The following is a 24,647-nucleotide window of genomic DNA, read 5'->3' as shown; positions in this document are numbered from 1 at the left end:
GCCGGCTCCCTTGCCCGGCTCCCTTGCGCAGGCGCCAACGCTGCAGCGCCCCCTCCCCTCCCACCCGGGCTGGAGGCGGAGAAGCGGAAACCATGGCAACCAGGTCCTTGACTTCAGCTTTGCAGAAGCTCGGTTGTCATGGTAACAAGGCTGTCTTGGAGGGTTGATTGGAGGATGGGAAAGGGAGAGAGGGTAGGGGGACAATGAGGGCCTCGAGCTTTGGAGCATTTGTGTGTGGGGGGGGAAGGCGGGAAAAGGGTGAGAGGTGGCTGCACGATCTTTAGAGTTTATGAAGAAGCAAGAAGGAATGATGCAGGGAGTTGAGCACTGAAGAGGGAGCACGGTGGGAATGACTGATGTGGAAAACGTCTGTCAAAGGGTGGTGATGGGGCAGCACGAGGGAAGTAGAAAACGGAGGCTGGGGGATACAAGACAGCTCAGGGCTACGTAACACACAAGGCAGGTGTGGTGGCGCACACCTGTGATTCCTGCACTTGGCAGGCAGAGACAGGAGCAACTTGTAGTTCAAGCTCAGCCTCAACTAAGTGGCATGCTGGAGACCACCCAAAGCTACCAAAGAGCCTGTTTTAGGCAAAGTGAAACAACACAGTGCCGGCGCTATGACTCCAATCACAGAGATGTTCCCCCAAGCCCAAGGTGAAAGGAAATCACTGACTCCTGCAAGTTGTCCTCTGACATCCACACAATGGAGCACTCTGGCAGGTACACGTTCCCACACAGCACACTCCCTGGCAACGCAAAATACATCTATTAAATGTAACCTTCAAAAACTAAAGGAGCCGGGCGGTGATGGTACATCCTTCTATCCCAGCAGTGGGCAGGCAGAGGCAGCAGATCTCTGTGAGTTCGAGGCCAGCCTGGTCTACAGACCAAGTCCCAAGACAGCCAGGGACAGAGAAACCTTGCCTCGAAAAACAGGAAAGCTTAACAGTATAGAGCTTAAGTACTGAGTGAGAATTTACTAGACACAACACTCTTTTGTGTGTATATACAGTTTGTGTGTGAGTGTGTGTGTACACCTGGGTGTGATGGTACTTATGTAATATTGGAGTTAGGAAAGAAGAGACAAACAGATCAAGGTCAAGAGTTCAAAGTTATCCTCGGTGATACAGCAAGTTCACAGCCGGGGCTGAAATGTCTGTCAAAACAAAAACAAACAGCAACAACAAACCCCCAAAGCAAAACAAAATAAAAAAAATCATGGGTGGTGGTGCACACCTTTAATCCCAGGCAGAGGCAGGCGGATCTGTGTGAGTTCCAGGCCAGCCTGGTCTACAAGAGCTAGTTCCAGGACAGACTCCAAAGCTACAGAGAAGCCCTGTCTCAAAAAACAAACAAACAAATCACGGGTCAAAATTAAAATGTAACAGATGTAAAACACACCTAAATGTGAACCCGGAAAACAATATAAATTGTAGCAAGAGCTTTTAGTGCTGTCTCTCCATTTCCCTCTCCTTTTCCTTGTTCCTCTCTCTGCAGTAAAGAGCTGTGGATATAAGGAAAACACATTTGTTTAGGCAGAAAGTTTACAACCACAGTCACCTTTTATCCTCGGGAGATTGCATCCCAAGTCTCCCAGGTGACTCCTGAAGCCTCAGCTGGTGTGAAATCATGTACTGAAATTGTCCTATACCTATGATAAAGTTTAATCTATACATTGTGCACAGAATGAATCTACTGGCCAAAGCTAATAGTAGGAGCTGGAGAGATGGCTTAGTGGTTAAGAGCAGGTACAGCACTTGGAGACAACCCTAGTTCAGTTCCCAGCATCCCTACTGGGTGACTCATGAGTCCTTGTAGTTCTGTGTAATTGGCTCGGGATCCAACACCTACTTCTGGCCTTCAGGGGCACCTGCACATCTGTGTGTGTGCCCATACATATACGCATGTGAGCAAAAATTAAAAAGCCCGAAGGATGAAAGAGACCAATTATGACAATGTGTTGCCATGGAGCTATCACCGTTGCTGCTTCTCTACTCTAGGTCATTCAGCATAACATGGGGTATTTGGTCACAAGCACTGTGCTCAGTCTGATAACCAAGATGGCTACTAAGTGGTTAATGAGTGAGTATTGGACAATGGGATGACTTGGGATGGAGCGGGGAGTCCTTAGGAATGGCATGTGCTTTAAAGCTTATTAATCGGTCTGGGGATGCAACCCAGTTGGTGGAGTGTTTGCCTACCCTGTGTGGAACCCTGGGTTCTGCTCCCGGTGGTGAACACCTGCAATCCCAGCCTTTGGGTGGTGGAGGCAGGAGGTTCAGGGACTGGAAATCATTTCCCTCTGCTTAGCTGGGTCAAGGCCAGCCTTGTCTCTGTGAGACTGTTATCTAACAAACAAAAAGGCCAACCAGATGGTTTAGCGGGTAAAGGCATTTGTCCTCAAGCCCTGACCTGAGTTTGATTCCTTGGACCCATGTGGCAGAAGGAAAAGGCTGATGCCCACGAGCTGTCTTCTGACCCTCTGGCATGGCAAGTACACACACACAATAGTAAACAAATAAATGTTTAATAAAAATATGCAGGGAACTTGTGAATTGTTTACTTCTTTTTTAATTTTAATTTATTTTAAAAAGTAGCTTTTCTCATTTTACAAGCCAAATTCATTTCCCACCCAGTCCCCTCCTCCTGCTTCCTCCCCCTCCCCCCTCCCAACCATTACTCAGAGAGCTAAGGCTTCCTGTGGGGAATCAACAAAGCCTAGCACATCGCTTTGAGGCAGGACCAAGGCCCTCCCCCACTATATCTAGGCGAATTGTTTCCTTCTGAGTATTTTCCATTTAATTTTTTTGGATTACAGTTGACTTTAGGGAACTGAAACTAGAGTATTCATTACTAAATAATGGTTGGGGGCAAGAAACAACTGTATTTTTTTGTTTTCTATACATTTGTTTTTAAATTATGTGTGTCCGCGTGTGTCTGTGTATGTATATGGGCACACTAATGTGAGTGTGGGTACCCTTGGAGGCAAGGAGAGGCTGTGGGAGCCAGGTGGTGATGGCGCACACCTTTAATCCCAGTGCTCGGGAGGCAGAGGCAGGCGGATCTCTGTGAGTTGGAGGCCAGCCTGGTCTACAGAGTGAGTTCCAGGACAGCCAGGCTGTAGAATCCCCTGGAACTGGAGTTAAACACAGTTGTGAGCTTCCCTGTGTGGGTGCTGGGAGCTGAACTTGGGTCCTCTAGAATTGCTCTCAACAGCAAAGCCTTCTCTCCAGCCCTGTGTTTTATTATTGTCATTTATTTTATTGCATTTTTGTTTGTTTGTTTGTTTTTCGAGACAGGGCTTCTCTGTGGCTTTGGAGCCTGTCCTGAAACTAGCTCTTGTAGACCAGACTGACCTCAAACTCACAGAGATCCGCCTGCCTCTGCCTCCCGAGTGCTGGGATTAAAGGTGTGCGCCACCACTGCCATGCTTCTCTGACCTCCACTCATATTATCACAAGTGCACACTGTCTCTGTCTGTCTCTCTGTCTGTCTGCTGTCTGTCTGTCTGTCTGTCTGTCTGTCTCTCTCTCTCTCTCTCTCTCTCTCTCGCGCGCGCGCGCGCGCGCGCGCGCGCGCGCGCGCGCATGCGCACACACACACACACACACACACGAACATGCACACACAAATAAGCATTAAAAAGAAAAAGAGGTGGAGAAGCAGCCAACAACAGCGCCTGTTAAGTTTGGAGGCTCCAGAGATGCGAGTCCCCACACTCTCTGGGAAGCCGGGAATTTTGAGAACTCCTCATCGCAGAAAAGAGGCGATTCACAAGAGAATTGTCGGGAAGACGAGTTTCGCAGACATGGCTGGCTAGTGTGGGAGCTGACCATTGTCCCTGTGTGGTTGCCTGTCTGCCTTTCCACTTGGAAGGCGGGAGAGAGCAGCAAGATGCTGAGGGAGGTGAGGCTGCCAGCCCTATTAACTGTTCCCCTCCTGCACTCTGGCTTTGATCCCCAGTGCCTAGCACAAACTGCTGTGGTTTACAGAGATTTGTAATCCCAGCATTTGGGAGGTAGAGGCAGGAGACTCAGGAGTTCAAGGTATCTAGCTGCTACTTAGTGAGTTCAAGGTCAGTTTGGACTAGGTGAGGTTTTGTTTCCAAAGCAAAACAAAAGACCAGAAAACAAAACAAAGGAGAACTCAGGGCTGGGGAGCAGTTGCAGCACTTCCAGAGAACCAGAGTTTGATTCCCAGCACCACAACATCCCTGCCCCTCCACCCACACCCCTCCTCCGTAACCGCAGCTCCTTGGATTCTGCCGCTGGCATTTATATCCTTCGGCACCTGCACATACATGCACACACTCTCACACAGACGCAGGAGCACAATAAATCTTAAAAACAAACAAGCAAGGATTCTGCTCGTGGAGAATGACAGAAAGGTGATGGCTGGATTTCTTAATTGTTTGTGAATAATGAAAGCTGAGACTACACGAGAGGATTCCTTCCTGCCGGTGCCTGGGGAGGAGTTAGGGTTTGATGCAGTGGGCAACTGGGAGTCGTTATGGCCATTGGAGCCGGTGAACCACCTAATGAAAGCCGTGGTAGGAAGCTGTGAGCCGGCTCCGTGGTTACAGTGTTAGTCATACAGCACTGTGTGGGATAATTGGAAAGCACTGATGGAGGGCCAGAAGATCACGAAGGAGGCCGCTTAGGTGTATCCAGGCACGAGGGGGAGAGGGAGAGAGACAATCAGAGCTGAGCGTGATGAGCTAATCAGCCTAGGCTGATAAATGAGCTCAGAGGCAGAGAAGGGAGAAGAATCAAAGATGAGATGGAGGAGCATGTGTAGATGAAGGAGACCACAGAAGACAGTGTTGGGGGTGGGTACCACCATCCCAACCAGAGCAGCAGCCAGGGCCTTCCGATGACATAACTTTTATTTTTATTTTTTTGAAATGGGGTCTCACGTAGCTCAGGCGCGTTGTTAAGCAGGACCCTGAACTTCTCATCCTCCTGCCCCTCCCTTCCTAGCGCTGGGATTGCTTGCTTGAACAACCACATCTGTTTTGTTTGTTTGGATTTTTTGTTATTTGTTTGCTTATTTTTGAGGATTTATTTTTCTAGACAAGACTTCTCTATATAGCCCTGGCTGTCCTGGAACTCATTCTGTAGACCAGGCTGGCCTTGAACTCAGAGACCCGCCTGCCTCTGCCTCCCGAGTCCTGGGATCAAAGGTGTGCACCACCTTGTCTGGTTTGTGCAGTGCTAGAGACGGAACCCAGGCCTTCAAACAGACTAGGCAAGCGCTCTACCAACTGAGCACATCCCAGTCCTCACTTGACAACCTTTGCAATTTAAACAATCCTGGGTGTGGGTTTTTGTTTTGTTTTGTTTTTTGAGATAGGGTCTTAAAAATCCAGCCCAAGGCTAGCTTCCAAGTGGCTACCTAGCCCAGGCTGCCCTGGATCCTGAGATCTCTCGAGTACTGGGATTACAGGTGCATGCCACCACACCCTGCTCAGCATGACCCTTGCAGTCCAGCTCAGGGCTTCGGTGCACCTGCCTGCTGGACTTTGGTCCAGGAGGGAGTGAGGCAATCAAAGCAAGATAGGTAGACTCTCAAAGAGAGTCAGAAGGTGAAATCCCTCAGATGGCCGTGTCGTGATGCTGCTGATGGTATCCCCTGTTCAGTGAGGACATGGGTGGGGTAGGGAGGCACAGGTGTTTTGGGGGGGGTATCGTTCTTCATACGTAGCTTTGTTCCCCTGCTGGCCTGGAAGTTCTCTAAGAGCCCCGTTTCCCTGCTGTGCTTCCGTTAGTCAGAGCTGGTTTCTGTTCATGTCACAGAGAGCTGCCTGGTAAATTTCCTCATTGTGCGCTCTCTGCTGCCTGCCTATGAGTCAGCCTCATCGATTCAGCTGGGTTCCGGGCTCCTGTGGGATGCTGACACGTGCCTTCTCATGGCTCCCCATCACCCAGAAGAGGGGGGTTTGTTTCTGTATGTGTGTGTGGATGCATACGTGTGTATACTTATGTGCACACGTGTAGTCTGTGTACATGTTTATATGGGTATGTGCATGGGAGTTGTCTGTGTGTACGTGTGTGTACATCCATGTGGAAGACAACGATGGATATCTGGGTCTTCCTCAATTGATCTCCACCTTGTTTATGAATTTTTATTACATTTGTGTGTGCACACGCTCGCATGTACATGCATGCACATGCTTTTCACATGTGCCAGCCAGAGGCCAACTCTCAGGAGTCTGTCCTGTCCTTCCATCATGTGGGACTCAGGAATTGGACTCAGGTCATCAAGCTTGTTGGCGAGTATCTTCATCTGAGCCTCCGACTCATTTTTTGAGAGAGGGTCTTATTGAACTTGGAGCTCACCAACTGTCTAGGCTGGCCGGCCAGCGAGATCCAGGAACCTGACTGTGGTTGCCTCCCCAGCCCTGGGATTACAGACAAACACAGCTGCACTCAGCTTTATACAGTCTGTGGGGATCGGAACCAAACCTTCACATTTGCCCAGCAAGTACTTGGCCTCGGTAGGCTGAGCCCCATCTCCAGCCTCCAGAATAGTTGTGATCCACATAGATGAGTTAAGTGTGGGTCCCCTAAAATTCCTACCTTACTTTCTCAATGTGACAATATTGGGCAGCAGGGCCTTTGAGAAGTGAGATGAGGGGTGGGGCTGGAGAGATGGCTCAGTGGCTAAGAACTTGTTCTTGCAGAGGACCCCAGTTTGATCCTAACACTCTATGTTACCTCACAACCATCTGTAACCCCAATTCCAGAGGATTTGATGCTCTTTTCTGAACTCAGCAGACACCAGACATACATGAGGTGCACATACATACATACATACAGACAGACAGATAGACACGACACTCATAAATATTAAAAAAACGCGGTTAGGGGATAGCTATGGCTTGAAACGGAAACGCCTCCTACAGGGCTGTGTTTTAAGCACACTGTCCCCACACTGTGGAGCCCATTAGGAAGTGTGGTGTGATGGTTAGTGCTAACCGACAACTTGACACAGTCCAGAATTCCCCCCGGTCAGAAGGACACTTCCACTGTGGGCGGCACCATTCCCTAGTCGGGATCCTGGACCACGTAAGTAGAGGAAGGGAGCTGAGCACCAACGGGTACTACTCTATGTTCCAGCTGGTGGGTGTCACGTGACCAGCCGCTTCCTGCTCCAGCTGCTTTGACATGCTCATAGGTTGTTTCTGGTGTTGTGTTTTATCACAGCAGCGAGAAAAGTAACTAATACATGGGGCTCGGCTGACAGAAGTACAGCACTAGGTCTCTAAAGGTGACACACACACACACACACACACACACACACACACACACACCGCTCCCATCCAGCTTTCCATCTCCTGGTCTCTTACCATGGGAAGAGCCACTGCAGCATGCTCCCACCGCCTGGGACAGAGCCATTCCCCTGTGTTTCCCCAGGACAATGGACTGCATCCCCCTGAAATCACGAGCCCAAATAATTCTGTGATGGTTAGTCTTCATTGTCAACCTGGCTGGATTTAGAATTACCTATGAGATGAACCTTTCAGTGTGCCGGGAAGACCCACCCTGAATGCTGAATGTGGGTGACATCATCCCGTCCATTGGGACTCCAGGGAGCTGGGCACAGCACCTGTCTCCCCCTGCTTCCTGACTTGAGATGCAGTGTGACCCCCGCCCCCAACTCACCCCTCTGCCGTCACTCCCTCCCTAGCCTTCCAGTTTATTGTGGCTCACAGTCTGAGCTCGGCACTGCTCGGAGCTGCTGGGATTGTCAGGTCTTTTATTACAACACAAAAGTAAGTAACGCAGCCATTAAGGGGGTGATGATGACTTCCTCAGTCCTTTGAGCTGGATTAGTCACTGGGAGCGCGTCGTTATAAATGGAATCCATCCTCCCCGTTGTCTTTCCTCTGCACACGTCCATTTGCCCTCCCCTCTCCCCCCACCACGGAAGCAGCATCAGCCCCTCCCCCCACCGCAGAAGCTGAACAGATGCCAGGGCTGTGCTCCAGGCCCTCTCAGCCTCCAGAGCCGACCATCAGGATCCTCTACCCTTTGTAGATCACCGAGTCCTAGGTGGGAGTACTGGCTGGCACTCGCCTGTCAACCCCTGATCTGAGTGACTGACCAGTTCAAGGCCATCCTGGACTCAACAGTGAGATCTAGTCTCCTAAAACAACCCTGAAAGCCAGAACAATAAAGCAAGACCCGTGTGTGTGCGCGTGCGTGCATGCGCATGTGTGTGTATGTGTGTGTACGTGCAATCAAAGGTCCACATGCAGAGGAGGTCAGAAGACACTACCCCAAGCTAGTTCTTGCCATCCCAATATGGGTCCTGGGGATTGAACTCGGGTTGTCGGGCTTGGTGACAAGTGCCTGTGGCCACTGAACTGTCTCAATGGAACACACACACACACACACACACACACACACACACACTTAGGCTTCACAGCCCCAGTGCTTTCCCCCAATCTCCTTTCTTTGAAACAGGGTCTCATGTATCATAGGCTGGCCTCAATCTTGCCATGCGGTCAAGGATGATCTACAGCTTCCTATCCTCTTGCCTCCATTACAGGAGAGCTGGGATTACAGGCCCGTGCCATTCTGTTTGGTCTACGGCGTTGCAGGGATAGAACTCAGGACTTTGTGCATGCTAAGCAAGCCCTCCACCAGCCGAACTGTGTTCCCAGCCCGTGTTTGTCTTGTAAGTGAATCTGAGCTAAACACAGAGTTCAGAATCTCGGCAAGATTTTGTTTGAAGACACATCTGCTTCCGTCCAGAAAAGAGCATTCCATTAGCGTCAATGTGACATCTGGTGGGGTGGGGTGGGGGAGCGCAGCGATGACACACACATTTCACCCAGGAAGCCTCTGTTTAGGCTAAAGAGTGGCATATGCAAATGCAGGCAGTGGAGAGATGGGACGTGAGGCCAAAATGGTCTGCCTGGCTGTGTGTAAGTTCTACACACACACACACACACACACACCAAAATTATTGATTGTGTGTGTCAGGGGAACGCACATACCACGTCATGTATGTGGAGATCAGAGGACAACTTTCAGGAATCAGTTCCTTCCTTCCTTCCATTATGTGGGACCCAGGAATCGAACTCAGTTCCTCAGGCTTGGCAGCAAGCACTTTCACCTCCAAGTCATCTCCCTGAGCTATTTCATGGGCTCCTCTAAGCACTTTTGATGTCTGGAGAGACTTATTCATCAATGCCAAAGAGAGTCAATACACATATCAACAGAAGTGCAGGTATTGTTCTCTGTGGTGCTGTTGGGTAATTATGACATCATCAGTAGGAATTAGGGTGCATTAGTGACTGTATTCCCAGCTACTTAGCAAGTTGAGGCAAGAAGGCTGCTTAAGCCCAGGTGATTGAAGCTATCCTGGGCAGTATAATAAGACACTGTCTCAAATATACTATCGTTGATGGAATTGTCCAGCTTCTCAATCTCTCCGCATTTCTCTCTCTTTTAAGTTAATACACACGTCTTTAAGACTTTTTAAAAAACATTTATGTATTTACTGTATGGGTGTGCATGCGCCATGTGTGTGGTGGACAGAGGTTTTCTCCTTCTTCCAGGGTTCTGGACCTTGAACTCTGGTCATTTTGGAGACAGCAGCCTTCATCTGCTGAGCCATCTCGAGGACCCTGTCTCAGGTTTCCTCGTCTCCACGTAACTGCTTGCCACTGCTATTTTAGTGACTCTTACTTGATGGATGGATTTACAAAATGGTTTAGGGGTTAGAGATGTGGCTCAGCAGTTCAGAGCACAGCCTGCTTTTCCAGAGGACCTTAGCTCAATTCCTATCACCTGCACGGCAGCTAATAACCATATAACTAAAAACTCCAGTTCCAGGGAACCCAATGCTTTCTTCCACCTCCTCTGTCATGGCATGGATGTGGTACACAGACATACATGCAGACAAAACAGCCATTCTAATAAAATAAGAATCAATAAATCTAAAAATAATTAAAAAAAAGATTTAGTTAAGTCAGATGTGATGTTACATACCTGTCATTCCAGCTCTCAGGATTTTGGGGCAATATGATGGCAAGTTCCAGGCTAGCCTGGGCTACATATCAAGATCCTATCTTAAAACAAACAAACAAAACCTTCCTTACAATTAATGAGTCCTTTAATTCCAGCACTTGTGAGGCAGAAGCAGGTGGATTTCTATGAGTTTGAAGCTAGCCTGGTCTACACAGTGAGACCCTGTCTCAAAACAAACAAACATAACCAAAATCCCACGATTATTAGATTGGCATGGTGTCCCACAATCCCAGTACTCAGCAGCATGAGGCACGAGGATTATGAGTTCGAGTATAGCCTAGGTCGTTTAATGGTATCCTGTTAAAGAAAGGAAGGAAAGAAGGAGAAAAGGCAGGGCGGAAGGAAGAAAGAAAGATGAGGAAAAGTTTGGAAACAGGTCACATCTCCTTGACAGATATGGTTTTTATAGAATATTTTTATCGTGAAGGGTTTCTCACATTCGTGTTCATTGCCTGTCCGTGGGCAGATAAACAATCCCACTCTGTGAAAGTCATAAAAAATTAAAAAAAAAAAGAAACTGGGAGTGGTGGCTGGGGATGGATCTTGTTGGTTTTTCATCTCTAAAGAAATAGAGAAAAGAAGAAAAGTTTGGGAGGCCAAGAAAAGGAGGCCACGCAGAAGGCAAAGAGGGCAGGCAGGTGGCACGCTGTGAGGTTGCTGTGGGGTCTCTGAGGTCCCTCACCGTCTTTATCTCGACTGTATCTGAGAATAACCGAGAACCGGTTAAGTGGGGCAGCGCCTTGCTTGATTCCTCTGTGGTGAGGGGACCTTTTGAAGAGTCCTTTCTTCTTGAGCCTTCCCAGCATGTGAGGCCACTTTTGAACTCTGCATTGGAGAATTAGGGCTCACGAGTCCTACTTTTTTGAGATTTTTTTTTTTTGGTGTAGAGTTCCTTGTAAGTTTTTAAAAGAAAATCTCTTATTATAAATGGGTCACTCTCCAACCTTCGGCCCGAGGCCTAGAACTGCTCACATTTTCGGGGCATAAGGAGATTATATCTGGGTCCCAGTGTTCTTGAATTCTTAGACAGTTGTCTTCGTGACCCTAGCTACCCATCAGTGAGCTCAAAGGCAGGAGGATGGAAACTAGTGTCAGAGGAGGGTTGTCTTCTTCTTCCTTCTTTTACATTTATCTCCTTTGCACGCATGCACGTGCGTGCTCCTGTGTGTATGTGTGTTCATGAATACAGATATGCACGTGCCATGGTTCACACATGGAGGTCGGAAGACAGTTTGCAGCACTCGCTGGTTTTCTCTCCACCACGTCAGTCCTGGGAATAGAACTCACACCCTCAAGCTGGGCGGCAAGCGCCTTTCCCCATTGAGCCGTGTTGCCTGTCCTCAGCTGAAGTTTGGGCCACAATCTCAGTATAGAACTATCTTGTTTGGATCTCTGGGCTAAGTTAACCCAGTGCTGTGGATGCTGTTTCCCTTTGTCCTTTTAATTTTGTCATTTTGTTGTTGTTGTTGTTGTTGTGTGCTGGGGATTGTGCCCAGGGCTTCACACATGCAATGTAAGTATCCTACCACCCAGCCAGTCCTCTGGCTCTCACTGACCAATTCCCAGCCCTACACACACACACACACACACACACACACACACACACACACACACACACACCAGAAATAAATAAGCCCCCAAATCCCAACTGGAGGGAGGAAGGGAGGGAGGGAGGGAGGGGGGCTTTATAGGAAGGTCTTTAAAAGTGGCTACAGAGAGTACATATGTAACAAAAGAACCTCGGTTCCTGGGGACCTGATGTCTAAATAGGGCTGGGTACATGAATGCAAGCATGGTTATAGGCTGGAAACGACAACTTGACTGGGGTCATGTGGAAAGAGATCCCACAGACGGCTTTGCTGGGCCATCCCAGGGGGAAGTACAACCTGATCTTGGGGCTGGAGAAACAAAGAGCAGAGGTAGAAAGCGGTGGGTGGGGGTCCATGACAGAAGGAATGACAGAGGAATAGATTCGAGAAACAGCGATGAACAGCAGCTAGGTCTTTGGGTGTGGGTGTGAAGTGTTTGATGGATCTGGATCTCTGTCTCAGCTTCTCTCCCTTTCTCCTCCACCCCTTTCTTCCTCCTCTTGTTTTCACCCGTCCCAGGCTGACCTTGAACTCACTATGTAGCAGAGGATGACTTTGAACTCTTGGTCTTCCTGCTTCTACCTCCTAAATGCCTGGCTCAAGCCTGGTTCTGCTTCTGAGACACAATCTCATTCTGCTATCTAACTCCTAACCTTCAACAAGTGCTAGGCTTACAGGCACGCCCCACTCACCCTTCCTTCCCTTCTTCCCTCTCCCCTTTCCTTCCTCTTTCAATTCATCAACCTCCTCTCCTTCATTCTTGCCGGGGTCTGTCTCTCTCCGTAACCCTGGCCAGCCTGAAACTTGCTGTATGGACTAGGCTGGCTTCGAACTCACAAACATCTGTTTGCCTGTGCTTCTCAAGTGCTGGGATTAAAGTTGTGCGCCACCAAACCCAACATACCTCTCCTCCTCCCCACTCCCCTTTGTCTCTCTCTCTCTTCCTTTTTTTCCTCCTTCTGCTTTTCTGGAGACAAGATCAGCTACAAATTCACTACGTGACCCCAAGATGAACTTGAATTTCTGAAATCCTCCTGCCTCCTCCTCCCGAGGCTGGAATTACAGGCATGTGTCACCGTGCCTGGTTTGATGAAGTGCCACGGATCAAACCTAGAGCTTCGTGCATGCTGAGCAAATATCAACCAAGCCGCATCCTCAGCCTATCCTTTCCCCCATTTTAAGGATGGTTCCTGGGGGAGACTCAAACCCTGGACAACCTGTCCTTGAGGCAGGACACACAGCTGTGGTGACTGTCTCATGGATTTTCCCACAAGCTTATCCCTGTGTGGTTCGCCAAAGTCCCTACTGGGGGTCTCTTATGGTTTCTTTGTTGTTGTTGCTGTAGTCATTGATCCCAGTTTGTACCTGAGGCTAAGCTAGCCTAGAACTGGAAACGTGTGTGTATGTGTGAGCACCTAAGTGTGTGCTCAGCGTGGGTGTGTCAAAGCCAGAGGACAACTTGCAAGAGTTGGTTCTTACCTCCTGACCTGTGGGTTCTGGGAATTGAACTCGGGTCTTTAGGCGAGCCATCTCACCTGCCCCTTAACTTTCTCCCATTCTCACTGTCTGCGTGGGTGAGTGTGGGCGCATGTGGCATGTTCTGTGTGTGGAGGTCAGCGGACTTTCCAGGGGTCAGTTCTCCCCCTCCATCATGTGGGATCCAGGGCTTGAAATCACATCATCAGCCCTGTGTGGCAAATGCTTCACCCACTCAGCCATTCCAGCCCCCAATATGGTTTTGACTCCTTGTGTTCAGCAAAAGGAAAAAGGCAAAAAGCAAGTAATGTTGCTTGCATATTATTTATTTTTATTGTTTTTGAAAACATATTTACCTGCTTATATATCAAAAGTGAAAAAAAATGCTTGTTACCAACAAAATTCAAGAACATTCATGCCCACATTTGGGGCCCCTGTGGGTACACGGTGTATGGCTGTCCAGTGCATAACAAAAAGAGGAAAAAGAGAGAGAGAAGGAGAGGGAGAGAGGGGGAAACGAAAACACAAAGAATGAGTTTTGTTTTTCTTTCCGGTGGAGGCGTAATGGATGCAGAGTGGCCTGCTATGAGATTGCATTCACGGTACCTTCTTGCGCAATGTTTCAGTAAATTGGTTTTCTGATCATACCCCCAGCTAAGGAGGCTTTCAAAAATGATTATCGGAGGAAGGTGGTTGACCGGGAGCTGGCTGTCTCTCTCATCTCCCCCGCCTCCCCACGTGTCCAGTGCTCACATACAGCAGCCGGAAATGACACACTGAAGTGAGTCACCAGTGCGGCTCTGAGTCACCCAGTAATTGGAGAAAGTTCTGTCCTGTTAGGTCACACAGTCCCTTTGCCATTTTGCTCCTGAATGTATTGGAAAAATTTGAAACCACTTTGCCCTCCCTCAAATCTCTCTCTTCCACCCAATCTTTTTTTTCCTTTCCTCTTCTTCCTTTAACGTGGGCTGCCAAGCATCACCTTGGCAAGGTCCCTAGGGAAAAAAAGCCACGGAGGGTGGGGGTAGGGGCGGGGGTGGGGAGCATTGGGGTAAGGGTGCGTTAGGCCGCCACTAGGCGGCAGTGTGAGCCCCATCACGGGGACCACCAGGAGGGCAGGCTTGTGGAGTGAGGCTCCTGAGAGACAGGGATATAGACCCCAAACGGGACACCGTGTGCCATGGTTTAAATAAAATGCTTTTTTTTCTTAACAGTGCTTCTTCTTTCCAACAAGCATACAAGAGAGAGAATGAGATAAATAGTCAAGCACACCCCCGGCATCTCCCCCGCACCCCATCAGGGAGACTGCGGATGAAGAGCCAGGCACACACACATCTGATCTTTCTTTCCCTTCCCAAAAGAAAACTGGGTTGTGAGTGAAGATAAAGAAGCTATGTAAACAAGTCTCCTACACTCTGAAAGAACCTCTGCACGCTGTGTCGGGGAGGGACAAGAGGAACTGGGCTCCATACTGGGCAAACACCCAGTCTGTCCATCTGCTGCCCGTTGGAGCTGGGCAAGGTGGTCATCCCCACGGTGGACCTTGAGATAAGGCAGCGTTTCTTTCTTTGCCTGTGGACACCCACCCCAGCAGCGGCAGACGATGCAAGAGGTGGCCACAGTGTGATTTTTGCCCCAGCATGCTGACGGAAAGCCCTGAGGCCCCTTGGGGCATTGGTGGGACCTGCGTCCAAAGGCTGAACGGGAGAAAGATGAGCAGATGAAGGTTCTGTGAGGTCGAGGGTCTGGATCAGGGGAGTCTGCCTCCAGTGAGGGAGTTAGACACCTTCCCCTTCGAGAGTCTGAGGTCTGGGAGGCTGGCCAGAAGGGAGAAAGAAATGCCTTCTCCTTCTCCCAAAAGAACACTTAGAATAATTCTCTTCTTCAGAGTTTCTGCTTATTACAGCTCCAGTTTCATCCCGAGCGAAGGCCTCTCTTCCGGCTATCAAGGCTCCATCACTTGGCCCATGAAGAGGTTCGTCTCTGCGGGTAGCGGAATCATGCATGCCAGGTGAGAATCAGAGCAGGTGAGTGAGGGGCAAGTGACTGAGTTAGGACTGGGGTCCTGGCACTGTGTGGGCTATGACGGGGTGCTGGGATGGAACGGAACTGAGCCCCAGAGCCTTCACTGAGTCCCTAAAGGCTCGAGGGACATCTCCATGGTGGGCAGGTCTATCATGGTTTTGAAGAAATAGCAGGAGGGGAGGAGAGTACTGTGGGTTCTGCTCACCTGTTGGATTGTGCCGAACCACGAAGAGGAAGGGTCGGTCCATAACCACCTCCTGAGGGGCCATGCGGCTTGAGACGACAATGGCTGAAAGAGAAGAAACCATGTGTTAGGGTTAGAGGGACGCTGTCACTGGTGTGATCCTAAGAGATCCAGTGACCCCACAGCACTGGGAGATGATATTCAGCTGGTTTAAAGGAAACCAATAGTGGGTGTGAAACCCAGAGCCTCGGGCATGCTAAGGCAAGAGTGCTATCGTTGAGCCACACCCGAGCCCCTCAGGTCTTCCTTTGGGGTGATTGTCACCCAGGAGCCATGGATGGGGCAGCAGTGTCCCAGGGGAAGTGAATCCATTTCCACATGAGGAAGAGGTTTGAGGAAGGGTGGTGATGGACCTGCTCTAGCTCCCTGCAGGGCGATTGCTGTCCCAGGTTGGTGGACCGACCCTGGCAGAGCCACACTCACCCGTGGAGGAAGACGCCACTGTGCCGCTCTCGTTCACCTCGATCTTGACTTTCTGCAGGGCCTGAGCTACAGAGAGCTGCTCCTTGTCTGAAACAGAGGGGAGCAGAACACAAAGGACAGGTTAGCCACCACTCTGTCCTCTCCAGGGGACTCTGACCTGTGGAAGTAATAAAGTGATAGGGTTCTAGCTCACCAGAAAGACTCGAGAAGTCAGCCTGGGCTGGGTTAAACATGTCAGTCATGCCCAGATTCTCCAGGGGCCCTCTGAGGTCCACTTCAGTCTCCAGAGAGAACCTGTGGGCAGGAGCAGGGAGCAGCGTTAGCGTGACCCTCAAATGGCTGATTCTCCCAGGACCTACCAGGTATCCGCTAGGATAGTGGGATGGGGTAGCAACTGACATGAACATGAAGGCCTGGCTTTTGTTTGCCTTGCCCCAGGAGCTCATGTAGCCCAGGCTGGCCCCAGACTCATTATGTAACCAAGATGATCTTGAACTCCTGATGCCCCTGCTTCTCCCTCCTGGTGCTAAGGTTTGCAGATGTGCACCACCATGCCTGCTTTATGTGGGTCCAAACCAGGAGTTCCAAGTTAGGCAAGCAGTCCACTAACTCAACTACTTCCCCAGCCCTGACTTTGAAGGGATCCCCCTGCCTCCAGCACCCTAGGACAGGATTAGAAGTCTTTGAAATCTCATTTGGCTAGGTTGGGGGGGGTCAGGCCTTTTCCCCCCCTCCTTGCCAGAAACGTCTAATATTAGTGAGCAAAGTGCAGCATCTCCACCCCCTCAAGTCCGTGACTAATGGCTTTCCCCAAATAAGACAGCAGTTAGAACATAATTGTATTCCGTTTGACTGCGAGAGAGGGACAGGTTCACATCGTCCTGTGTGGATGCTGGGGATAACTGTGGTCTGCAGGCTGTTTCTGAGCGACTCACACAGTGAGGCTTTGGGGGGGCTCTGCTTCCCACCAGGGCATGACTCATTATCTCCATCTTGATGAGAGAGGAAGGCAGTGGAAGTTCGGGAGCTAAAGCGACTCAATCCCCCCCTTTCTCCAAGCCTGGCATTAGAGCATCTGGGAGTTTAGGGGAAGCCTGGGCTGGGAGCTTCCCTATAATTCTGGAATTACCCAGACACAACCCTCTCCACCCCTTTTGATTCTGCAGAGGATTAGGGGAAAAGAGAAAAATTTTTTTTTAAGTCTCAGTCTGAAGCTGTGGCTGCTCCTCTGCCTGGTCTTGGAGTGGATGGTGCGCAAGGGAGGAGGTGGGGATAGGAACGAGCCAGAGAACAATTTAGAAGCCCCTACGTACTATTTCTCTAGCTCCTCTTTTGGCTGGTCTTTTCTTTTTAATTCTTTTTTTTTTCATGTAATTCAGGATCAGCAAGAGGGTGACCTTGAACCCCGGATCCTCCTGCTTCCAGCCCCCTCGTGCTGAGATCGGGGTTATGCAGCAGCGCTGGGGATCCAGTCTAGGGCTTTGCATATGGGAGGTGAGCACCCTGACAACTAAGCTCCACCCCTTTCCCTGCTCCCCTCCCCCTTACGAGATAGGGTCTTGCTGCATATAGCCCAGGTTGGCCTTATCCTAAGTGTGAGGATTACAGATTTGTACCCCCATGCCTGGTCTGTGTGGGTTCGAGCCTGGGGCTTCATGCATGGCATGGGAGCACTCTACCAACTGAGCTATGGCTTCAGCAATCTTGCTCCCGTAGCCAAGGCCTGAGCTCTCAAGCACTGAGGCTGCAGGCTTGCACCCTCCACTTCGGTGGACTCTGACTGGGTTTTTGGTGCATGGCTTCTGTGGGGATGGATTTTATAAAAATCTGTCTCCTCTCCAACAATAGAGACATTCCAAGTGTGATGATGAAATAAGAAACCATAATCAAACCCAGGCTAGAAGGTTTCCCATCAGCCTCCCACACATGTCCCTTCCTTGTGGGTGTTCCCCATCCGGGAAACTGCCCATGGGGACGGTGGCTTCAGGAGAGATGGTGGATGTCGGGACTAGGGTGTTGGCGAGCGGGATGGCTTACTTGGGCAGGATGAGGAGCCGGGGCAGTCTGGTCATGTTCCCTTTCCATTGTCGGATGAGCTCAGCATCCAGAATGTTGGTGAGGGCAGAGAGGGGCACGTCCTTCTCGTAGGGCGCCGCGATGAACATGCTGAGGGTTTCGCCATGATAAGGCAGTTCCAGGATGTCGTAGTAATGGCCATCAGGAGTGGTGAATTCAGCTGGCAAGAACCAAGATGGCACCTTGGAAATGGCTCCAGCTCACGTGGATTCCTCCCTAACTCTCTTCCTGCGTCTCTTGTTTTCTCTCCTTCTAGAAGACCGAGCTCTCTGTTCTAGTTTTGGAGTTCTGTCACCCACTCTACATGCCATTCCAATGTTTTCCTTTCATCTTTTAACTAGCTACGTAGTCAAGGATGGCCTTGAACTTGCTCTCCACCACACCCGGCTTTTGAGCTAAGCATGGAACCCAGGGCTTTACTGATGCTGGGTGAGCCTTCTCCCTAAGCCATACCCCCACATCCTCCTATTTTCTCCCTCCTGACCTTTACAGATTTCTGTCTGACCCCAGCCACTAATTATTCCCATTCTCAGCCTCTAAATCTCAACTTCCACACAGCTTTCCTCTCTCTCTGGGCTTGTTTGCCTCAGGTAACGACACTAGAAACCTCTTAGGAGAAGAGATGGGCTTAATGGTCGGGCAGATGTGGGTCAGGAAGACCGTCTCCATTTCAGCTTCACCTAGCATGAAAGAAGCTGGGACTTTTCCTGCTTCTTGGATTATCTCAGTATGTCCTGCTTGGGAAGTCATTGTAATAACTTGGGTGCGTCCACCTCTCTGCCATCTTCCTCCCTCTGACAGTGACACTGGATGCTGCCCAGGGTCTGTTGTTGTTAAAAGGTAGGGACTGGGGATCTTGGACTCACTGTAGTTGAACTTGTTGGTCTGAGCCATCATGGGCACAGAGACGGTGCTGCCGTCAGACTTATGGAAGAGGCGGTGGTGGGTGCTGGCCTCTGAGAAGGGGGTCTTCCATTGGCCATTGAAGTAGAGGGCGTTCACCAGCACGAGACATGTCAGCTGGTCCACAGCCCCTTCGGCAAGTAAGTCACTGATCATACCTAAGGGAAAGCAAGGTGAGATGGCTTTTAAGCATCTTTGATGCTTCCCTGCTACTCCCTGTTCTCAAACAGGTGTTTGTTGAGGGATGCAAAGAGCTGCTGGGGGTTAAATGGGTCAATTTGTTTTAAGAGTCTTGGGATGTCTTCCAGCTCAATACCCCCCATTTCATTCCTTCTCTCCCTTCTCTCTTTCTTCCCCTTTTTTCCTCTTCATAGTACAGCCTACTCCAGAGCTCACCCCAAAGCCTAGGTTGGCCTTGAGTTCATGGTAGTCCTCCTGCCTCAGCTTCCCAAGAGCTAGGATGATAGGATGAGCCACATCCCTGGCTTCACCACATTTTTCTTGGCTTTGAGATCTAGTTTAGCATCAGAATTAGACACCTCTGCCTTCTCTCATTACACCTCTCCTCTCAGCCCCTAAGCTGTAATCTTGGAGGCCTGTCCACACACGCGGCAGTTCCTGCTGTTCTTACTGAAGGTCATGTCTTTCCATTGGCTTTGCTTCTGTTTGTTTGTTTTAAAAATTATTTATTATTATTGTGGGGGGAAGTATGAGGTGTGGGGGGTGCATGCATGCCAAGTGGAGGTCAGAGGACGACTTATGCAGAGTTGGTTCTCTCCCTTCCCCATTTCTGTGGCTTCCAGGAATCAAATTCAGGTCACCAGGCTTCACGATAAAAGCCATTACCTGTGGAGCCATCTTGGTGGCTCTGGTGGGTTTTGGTTGTTTTATCTATCTATCTATCTATCTATCTATCTATCTATCTATCTATCTATTTGGAGGTGGGGTGGAGTAGCTAGAACTACAGGTATATGCAATGGTTTGAATTGGCTAGTTTTCTCTAGTGTTTTTTTTTTTTTGTTTCGTTTTTTTGTTTTTGTTTTTGACAGGATCTTACTGTGTAGTTCAGGCTAACCTCAAACTCATGATTTTCCTACAGGAATGACCCATTACACCCAGCTCTGAGTGGTCTTATGAAAAAGCCTAACCAAGACAAACAGGGTTTTGGGTTACAGCTCAGTGGTAGAGCATGTGCCTAGGATCCCCCAGTGAGAGGCTGGGGTGTGACTCAGTGGTAGAGCACTTGCCTAGAATCCCCAGTGAGGGGCTGGAGTGTGGTTCAGTGGTAGAGCACCTGCCTAGAATCCCCCAGTGAGGGGCTGGAGTGTGACTCAGTGGTAGAGCACCTGCCTAGAATCTCCCAGTGAGGGGCTGGGGTGTGGCTCAGTGGTAGAGCCCCTGCCTAGAATCCCCAGTGAGGTGCTGGGGATGTGCCTTTAGAAGCAGAGGATTGTCCAGCATGCATGAGGTCCTGGCTCCCATCCTCAGCACCACAGGAAGAGAAGAAAAGGACAAACACTCGCCTTTTATCCTCAAATACAAAGATGAAAGTGAGAACTGAGGATAGGTGAATTTAACATGGAATTCCCTTCCTCTGCACGTACCTTGGGACTGGTCTGCCTTCCCTGCCACTTACCTCTGGTGTGCCTCTCCACCCAGTCATTGATGATGAATCTGGCTCTCTCCACCTCCAAGAAGTCCACCTGCTTCACCGTGGTCCGGAAGAGCTTGAAGAAGTGGGGCATGAAGCCCTGGACCAGCTCCAGGTCCCGCTGGACGAAGATGGCGTCCGCAGTGCTAATCTCATTCTTGTTCCATGGCCCCGTGATCTCCTTGGACAGCCGACGGAGGGCGGGAGCTGTACCCTTCTCTGTAGAGGTACCAGAACAGGATTCATTATTCTCCTGTTGAGCCAAGGGCTTTCGTCTGGACCAGGTTTCCCAAAGAAGACCTTGTCCCGCTCAGGTGGATGAGGCTCTTTCATCCCTCCAGCAGTCAGTGGAGGAACATAATTGTACCTCTTTCTTTCTCTCTCCCTTTTTCTCACCATCCCTCCCTTCTTCCTTATTATTTTTTGTTCATTTTTTTGAAACCAGGTCTCACCAGACACCTCTGGGTAGTCAGACATTACTGTTTAGTTCAGGCTGGCTTTGAACTCACAGAGAACTGCCTGCCTCTGCTCCTGGGACTAAGGGTGTGTACCACTATGCTGTCTCCCTCTCTCATACTTTCTTCTCCTCTTCCCACTCCTCTCCCAGGAGGGTCTCACACAGTAACTCAGACTGCACAAACCGGTTTGCCGCTCACTATATAGCCCTAGATATCTTGGAGGCTAACAGAAATTCCTCTGCCTTCCTCTCCCCTGTGCTGGGATTAAGAACATACACTGTTAGACTCAGCTCTCAAATCTTAACCCTTTGTGCATCCTTCCCCCAAAAGTCTCAGCTCCTAATACTTTCCTTACATTAGAACATTCTTCTCAGTTCTTAAACCATAAGCACAAGTTTGCTTCCACCGCCCCCACCCCCAACAGTCCTCCTAAGGGCCACAAGTGCTGGCATTACAAACACAAGCCACCACCCTGTTTGACTTGCTCTTCTGTTTGGTTTCGGGACAGGGTCTTGCTCTCTAGCCCAGCCTGGAGTGGAGCTTGCTATGTGGCCTAGGCTAGCCTTGAATTCATAGCCCCCCTCCCTCAGCCTGCCATGGGCTGGGATTACAGGTTTGTACCACCATACCTAGCTAGGTTGTTTGCATAATAATGGTGTTGTCAAGTAATTCAAGTTCACAATCCTATTACACATTAACCCTGTGTGGTAGACACCTTTTCAGGCATTCCCCATTTTATAGACAATAAGACTGAGGTTTTCAAGAGTTAAGGTCATTGTACACCATCTCCAGTTTTATTTGGTATTGGGGATGGAACCCAGGGCCTTGTGCATGCTAGGTAAGCTGTATCCCCAGCGTCATGGGGATATAAGCACAGTTTGGATGTTCTGTACCTACTGGCTGGTACACCATAGACAATTCAAGGCCATCTGACCGAGAAGCTGGAGAGAAAACAGGTGGACCCTGGACTGCAGCTGAACACGGCCTGACTGGGGGATGCTGGAGTGAGTCTTCTCTACCTTCTCTGCTCTGTTTGCTCTGGCCCCTAGTCTGTGAGGACCTCGTGACTCTCCCCCTCTCTCTCTGCCCCTTCTCTCACCGTTGATTTTGAATCCCATGGCATCCTGGATCTGCTGCTGGGTTTTCCCTGCCGTGGTCAGCTGCAGCATGGCCAGCACCGAAGACACCCCGTAGGGAGAGAAAACCACGTTCCGGTCCTGGGAGGCCTGCACCACATGCTTAAACACTTTGACACCGAAGTCAGTGGCCTGGTGGATTGTGTGGGACTCATGATGTAAAACAGAGCCTTCCCCAAAGACCAGAACCAGGCCCAGGGTGAGGCAAGCTAGTGCTGGCGTCTGCATCCTAGGATAAAAGGGAGAGAATCTGATAAGGAAAGGATTCTGGAAGACATCCTGGAGTGGGACCTGGTGCCTCAGCCATGGGCTAGGTTCTCTGTGTTCGTCTCTAGCCTGTAAGAGATCAGTCTGGTAAATTCACATTCATTAAGATTCCATAGTGGGATTGGATGATGAGCTCACCCCCTTCTGCCTCCAACCAATTCTTTCCATCTTTTCCAGACAGAGTCATGTTATGTTATCCAGGCTGGTCTTGAACTCAGGGTCCTCCTGTTTCAATTCTTCCAGGTACTGGGATTACAGGCATGCCTTATTGCCCATAGATGCTACCTGAGTTTTGATCCCAGGCCACCCTCGTTTTTGACCTGTGGAAATCTTAGAGAAGTGCCCCTGTTTCTCTTTTCCCTTCTGTGGGACTGAGAATTTTGGATAATGACAGCTTTTGATTTACAAGTTGGTTTGTTCGTTTGTTTTCTCTTATCACAATTCCCCAACTACTGCTTGTTCCTTTTAGCAGTATGAAAAAGTTCTCTGGGGCCAGGAGGACAGCCAAGTGGGTAAAGACACTTGCCACCAAGTCTGCTGACCCGAGGTCTAGTCCTGGGCAGAGAGAGCGGACTCCTGAAAGTTGTCTTCTGCTTTCCACACTTGAACTGTGACACACGAATGCACATACCACACATACACGCATGCACATACAAATGCAATTTTTAAAGTTTTAGTTTGGATTTTTTCCTTCCTTTCCCTTTCCTTTCCTTTCCTTTCCTTTCCTTTCCTTTCCTTTCCTTTCCTTTCCTTTCCTTTCCTTTCCTTTCCTTTCCTTTCTTTTTGGTTTTGTTTCTCTGTGTAACAGTCCTAGCTGTCCTGGAACTAGTCCTTGTAGACCAGGCTGGCCTCGAACTCACAGAGATCCTCCTGTCTCTGCCTCCCGAGTGCTGGGATTAAAGGCGTGCGCCACCACCACCGCCTGGCTTGGTTTTTCTTTTAAGTAAAGTTTCTTTGCTAAAGTGAGAAAGGGGAGGTTTTCTGGGGAGGCCCTGAGAGACAGCATCTTCGCTTCTAGGATCCAGGGTTAGAAGTGGAGTTTGACCATCTTTCTCGACCACCTGCGGTCCTGGGTGGGCTAAAGGCTGCGGAGTTCCAGAACAGGGCGAAAAAGAAACGGAGGGGAAATGAGGGGAAGGGAAGGTCACCTTCCTAACGTAATTAGGCCTTAGGAAAGAGCTTGCCTTTCTCCTACCTGGAGTTTTCCAAGGTGCCCTGTGATTGACTGTTCTTCCCGCTTGCTGGCTGTTGCTCAGCTGTGGTTGGTTGCGTTCTGCCGGAGGCGGGAGTGCAACGGTCCTCTTTCGCGGCTCTGCAGCAGCTTGCTCCAGCTGTGCCGTCCTGTGGCTCCTGCCTCCCTTTATACCAGATGTGGGCAGGAAACAGATGAACTCATGTTCCAGCCCCACCCACTTTCTAACTCTGGAAATGTCTGGGCTGCCCGCCCGCCCTCCTCCCCCTCCCCCCTCCCTCCCTCCCAGGGATTTGCTGGGACATGTGTGTACGTGTGCTGGAGGGCATGCCGGATAATTGAGCAAACCCTGGTTGCCTTGATTGGAACATCCCAGTCAATTTGCCTTTGGCTGGTCGGTCGGCTCAACCCCCCCGGTGGCACCACAGAGCTTACAACGCCTGGTGTCTGGGACTCCCTTCTCTGGTTCTCAGCTTGCAGCCACATGACTGGGTTTGCCCCTTTGCTTTGGAGGAACCCATCCCAGAGAAGCTATGGAGCTTGTCAGGGCTGTCTGCCCCTTGTGCACCTTGGGCCTACCTCCAGGAAAAGTTGGCCTGGCCTTCCCTTGGGTTTCTGCCCAGTGGCCAGAGGGCATGAAATGTGCCCTGTGATTGTCTGGGTTCTGGTTCCTCTTGGGCTTGAGCCCAAACCGGAGAACTTCAGGTTCTTTCCTCCTCCCTCCAGGTGCCTGCCGGGCCTGCTGTGAAGCAGGGCTGACTCCTCACGTGGGGCCAGACTCTCCTGGTGCCCTGAGGGCTCGGTCAATAGCCTTGTGTGGCTGGGTTTTGAAGTGTACTGGGTGGGGCGCTGGTGGCTGGATGGGACCAGGGTTTACCACAGAAAACCTGGTCAAGGGAACAAGGAGCGGTGTGGAAGTTTTGCTGATTCAGAACAGCCTGAGACAACTGAGGGAAAAAGATGTGGTTTTTTTTTTTTAAGATTTTATTTTATCAACTATTTATTTATTTACTGAGAGAGTCTATCATATAGCCCCGACTGGGGAACTTAAATCTGGAGTTCTGGCTGGCTCCCAGCTCCCAGCCTGCTTCTGCCTCCCTACACTGGAGGTGTGCTCACCACGTCCAGCTTTATTCTTAAATTTTAACTGTGTGTGTATGCGTG

General features: G+C 50.0%; 1 protein-coding gene across 1 annotated transcript; it reads right to left on the bottom strand.

The window, feature by feature from the left end:
- Positions 1 to 13,413: 13,413 nt before the first annotated feature.
- On the bottom strand, positions 13,414 to 23,636 carry Serpine1 (serpin family E member 1). Its single transcript, XM_075975974.1, has 9 exons — positions 23,487 to 23,636; positions 21,988 to 22,253; positions 20,416 to 20,649; positions 18,743 to 18,937; positions 17,838 to 18,036; positions 15,994 to 16,094; positions 15,801 to 15,887; positions 15,339 to 15,422; positions 13,414 to 15,091 (listed from the first exon to the last, which is right to left on the bottom strand). Exons 2-9 carry the CDS (start codon positions 22,250 to 22,252, stop codon positions 15,054 to 15,056), a joined length of 1,203 nt encoding a protein of 400 aa, XP_075832089.1. The 5' UTR covers position 22,253; positions 23,487 to 23,636; the 3' UTR covers positions 13,414 to 15,053.
- Between the last annotated feature and the right edge of the window lie 1,011 nt (positions 23,637 to 24,647).

This window comes from Microtus pennsylvanicus, chromosome 1, assembly GCF_037038515.1.
Source record: "Microtus pennsylvanicus isolate mMicPen1 chromosome 1, mMicPen1.hap1, whole genome shotgun sequence".
In the NCBI taxonomy this organism is placed as follows: Eukaryota; Metazoa; Chordata; class Mammalia; order Rodentia; family Cricetidae; genus Microtus; species Microtus pennsylvanicus.
This window is presented reverse-complemented; position numbering and strand designations above follow the sequence as displayed.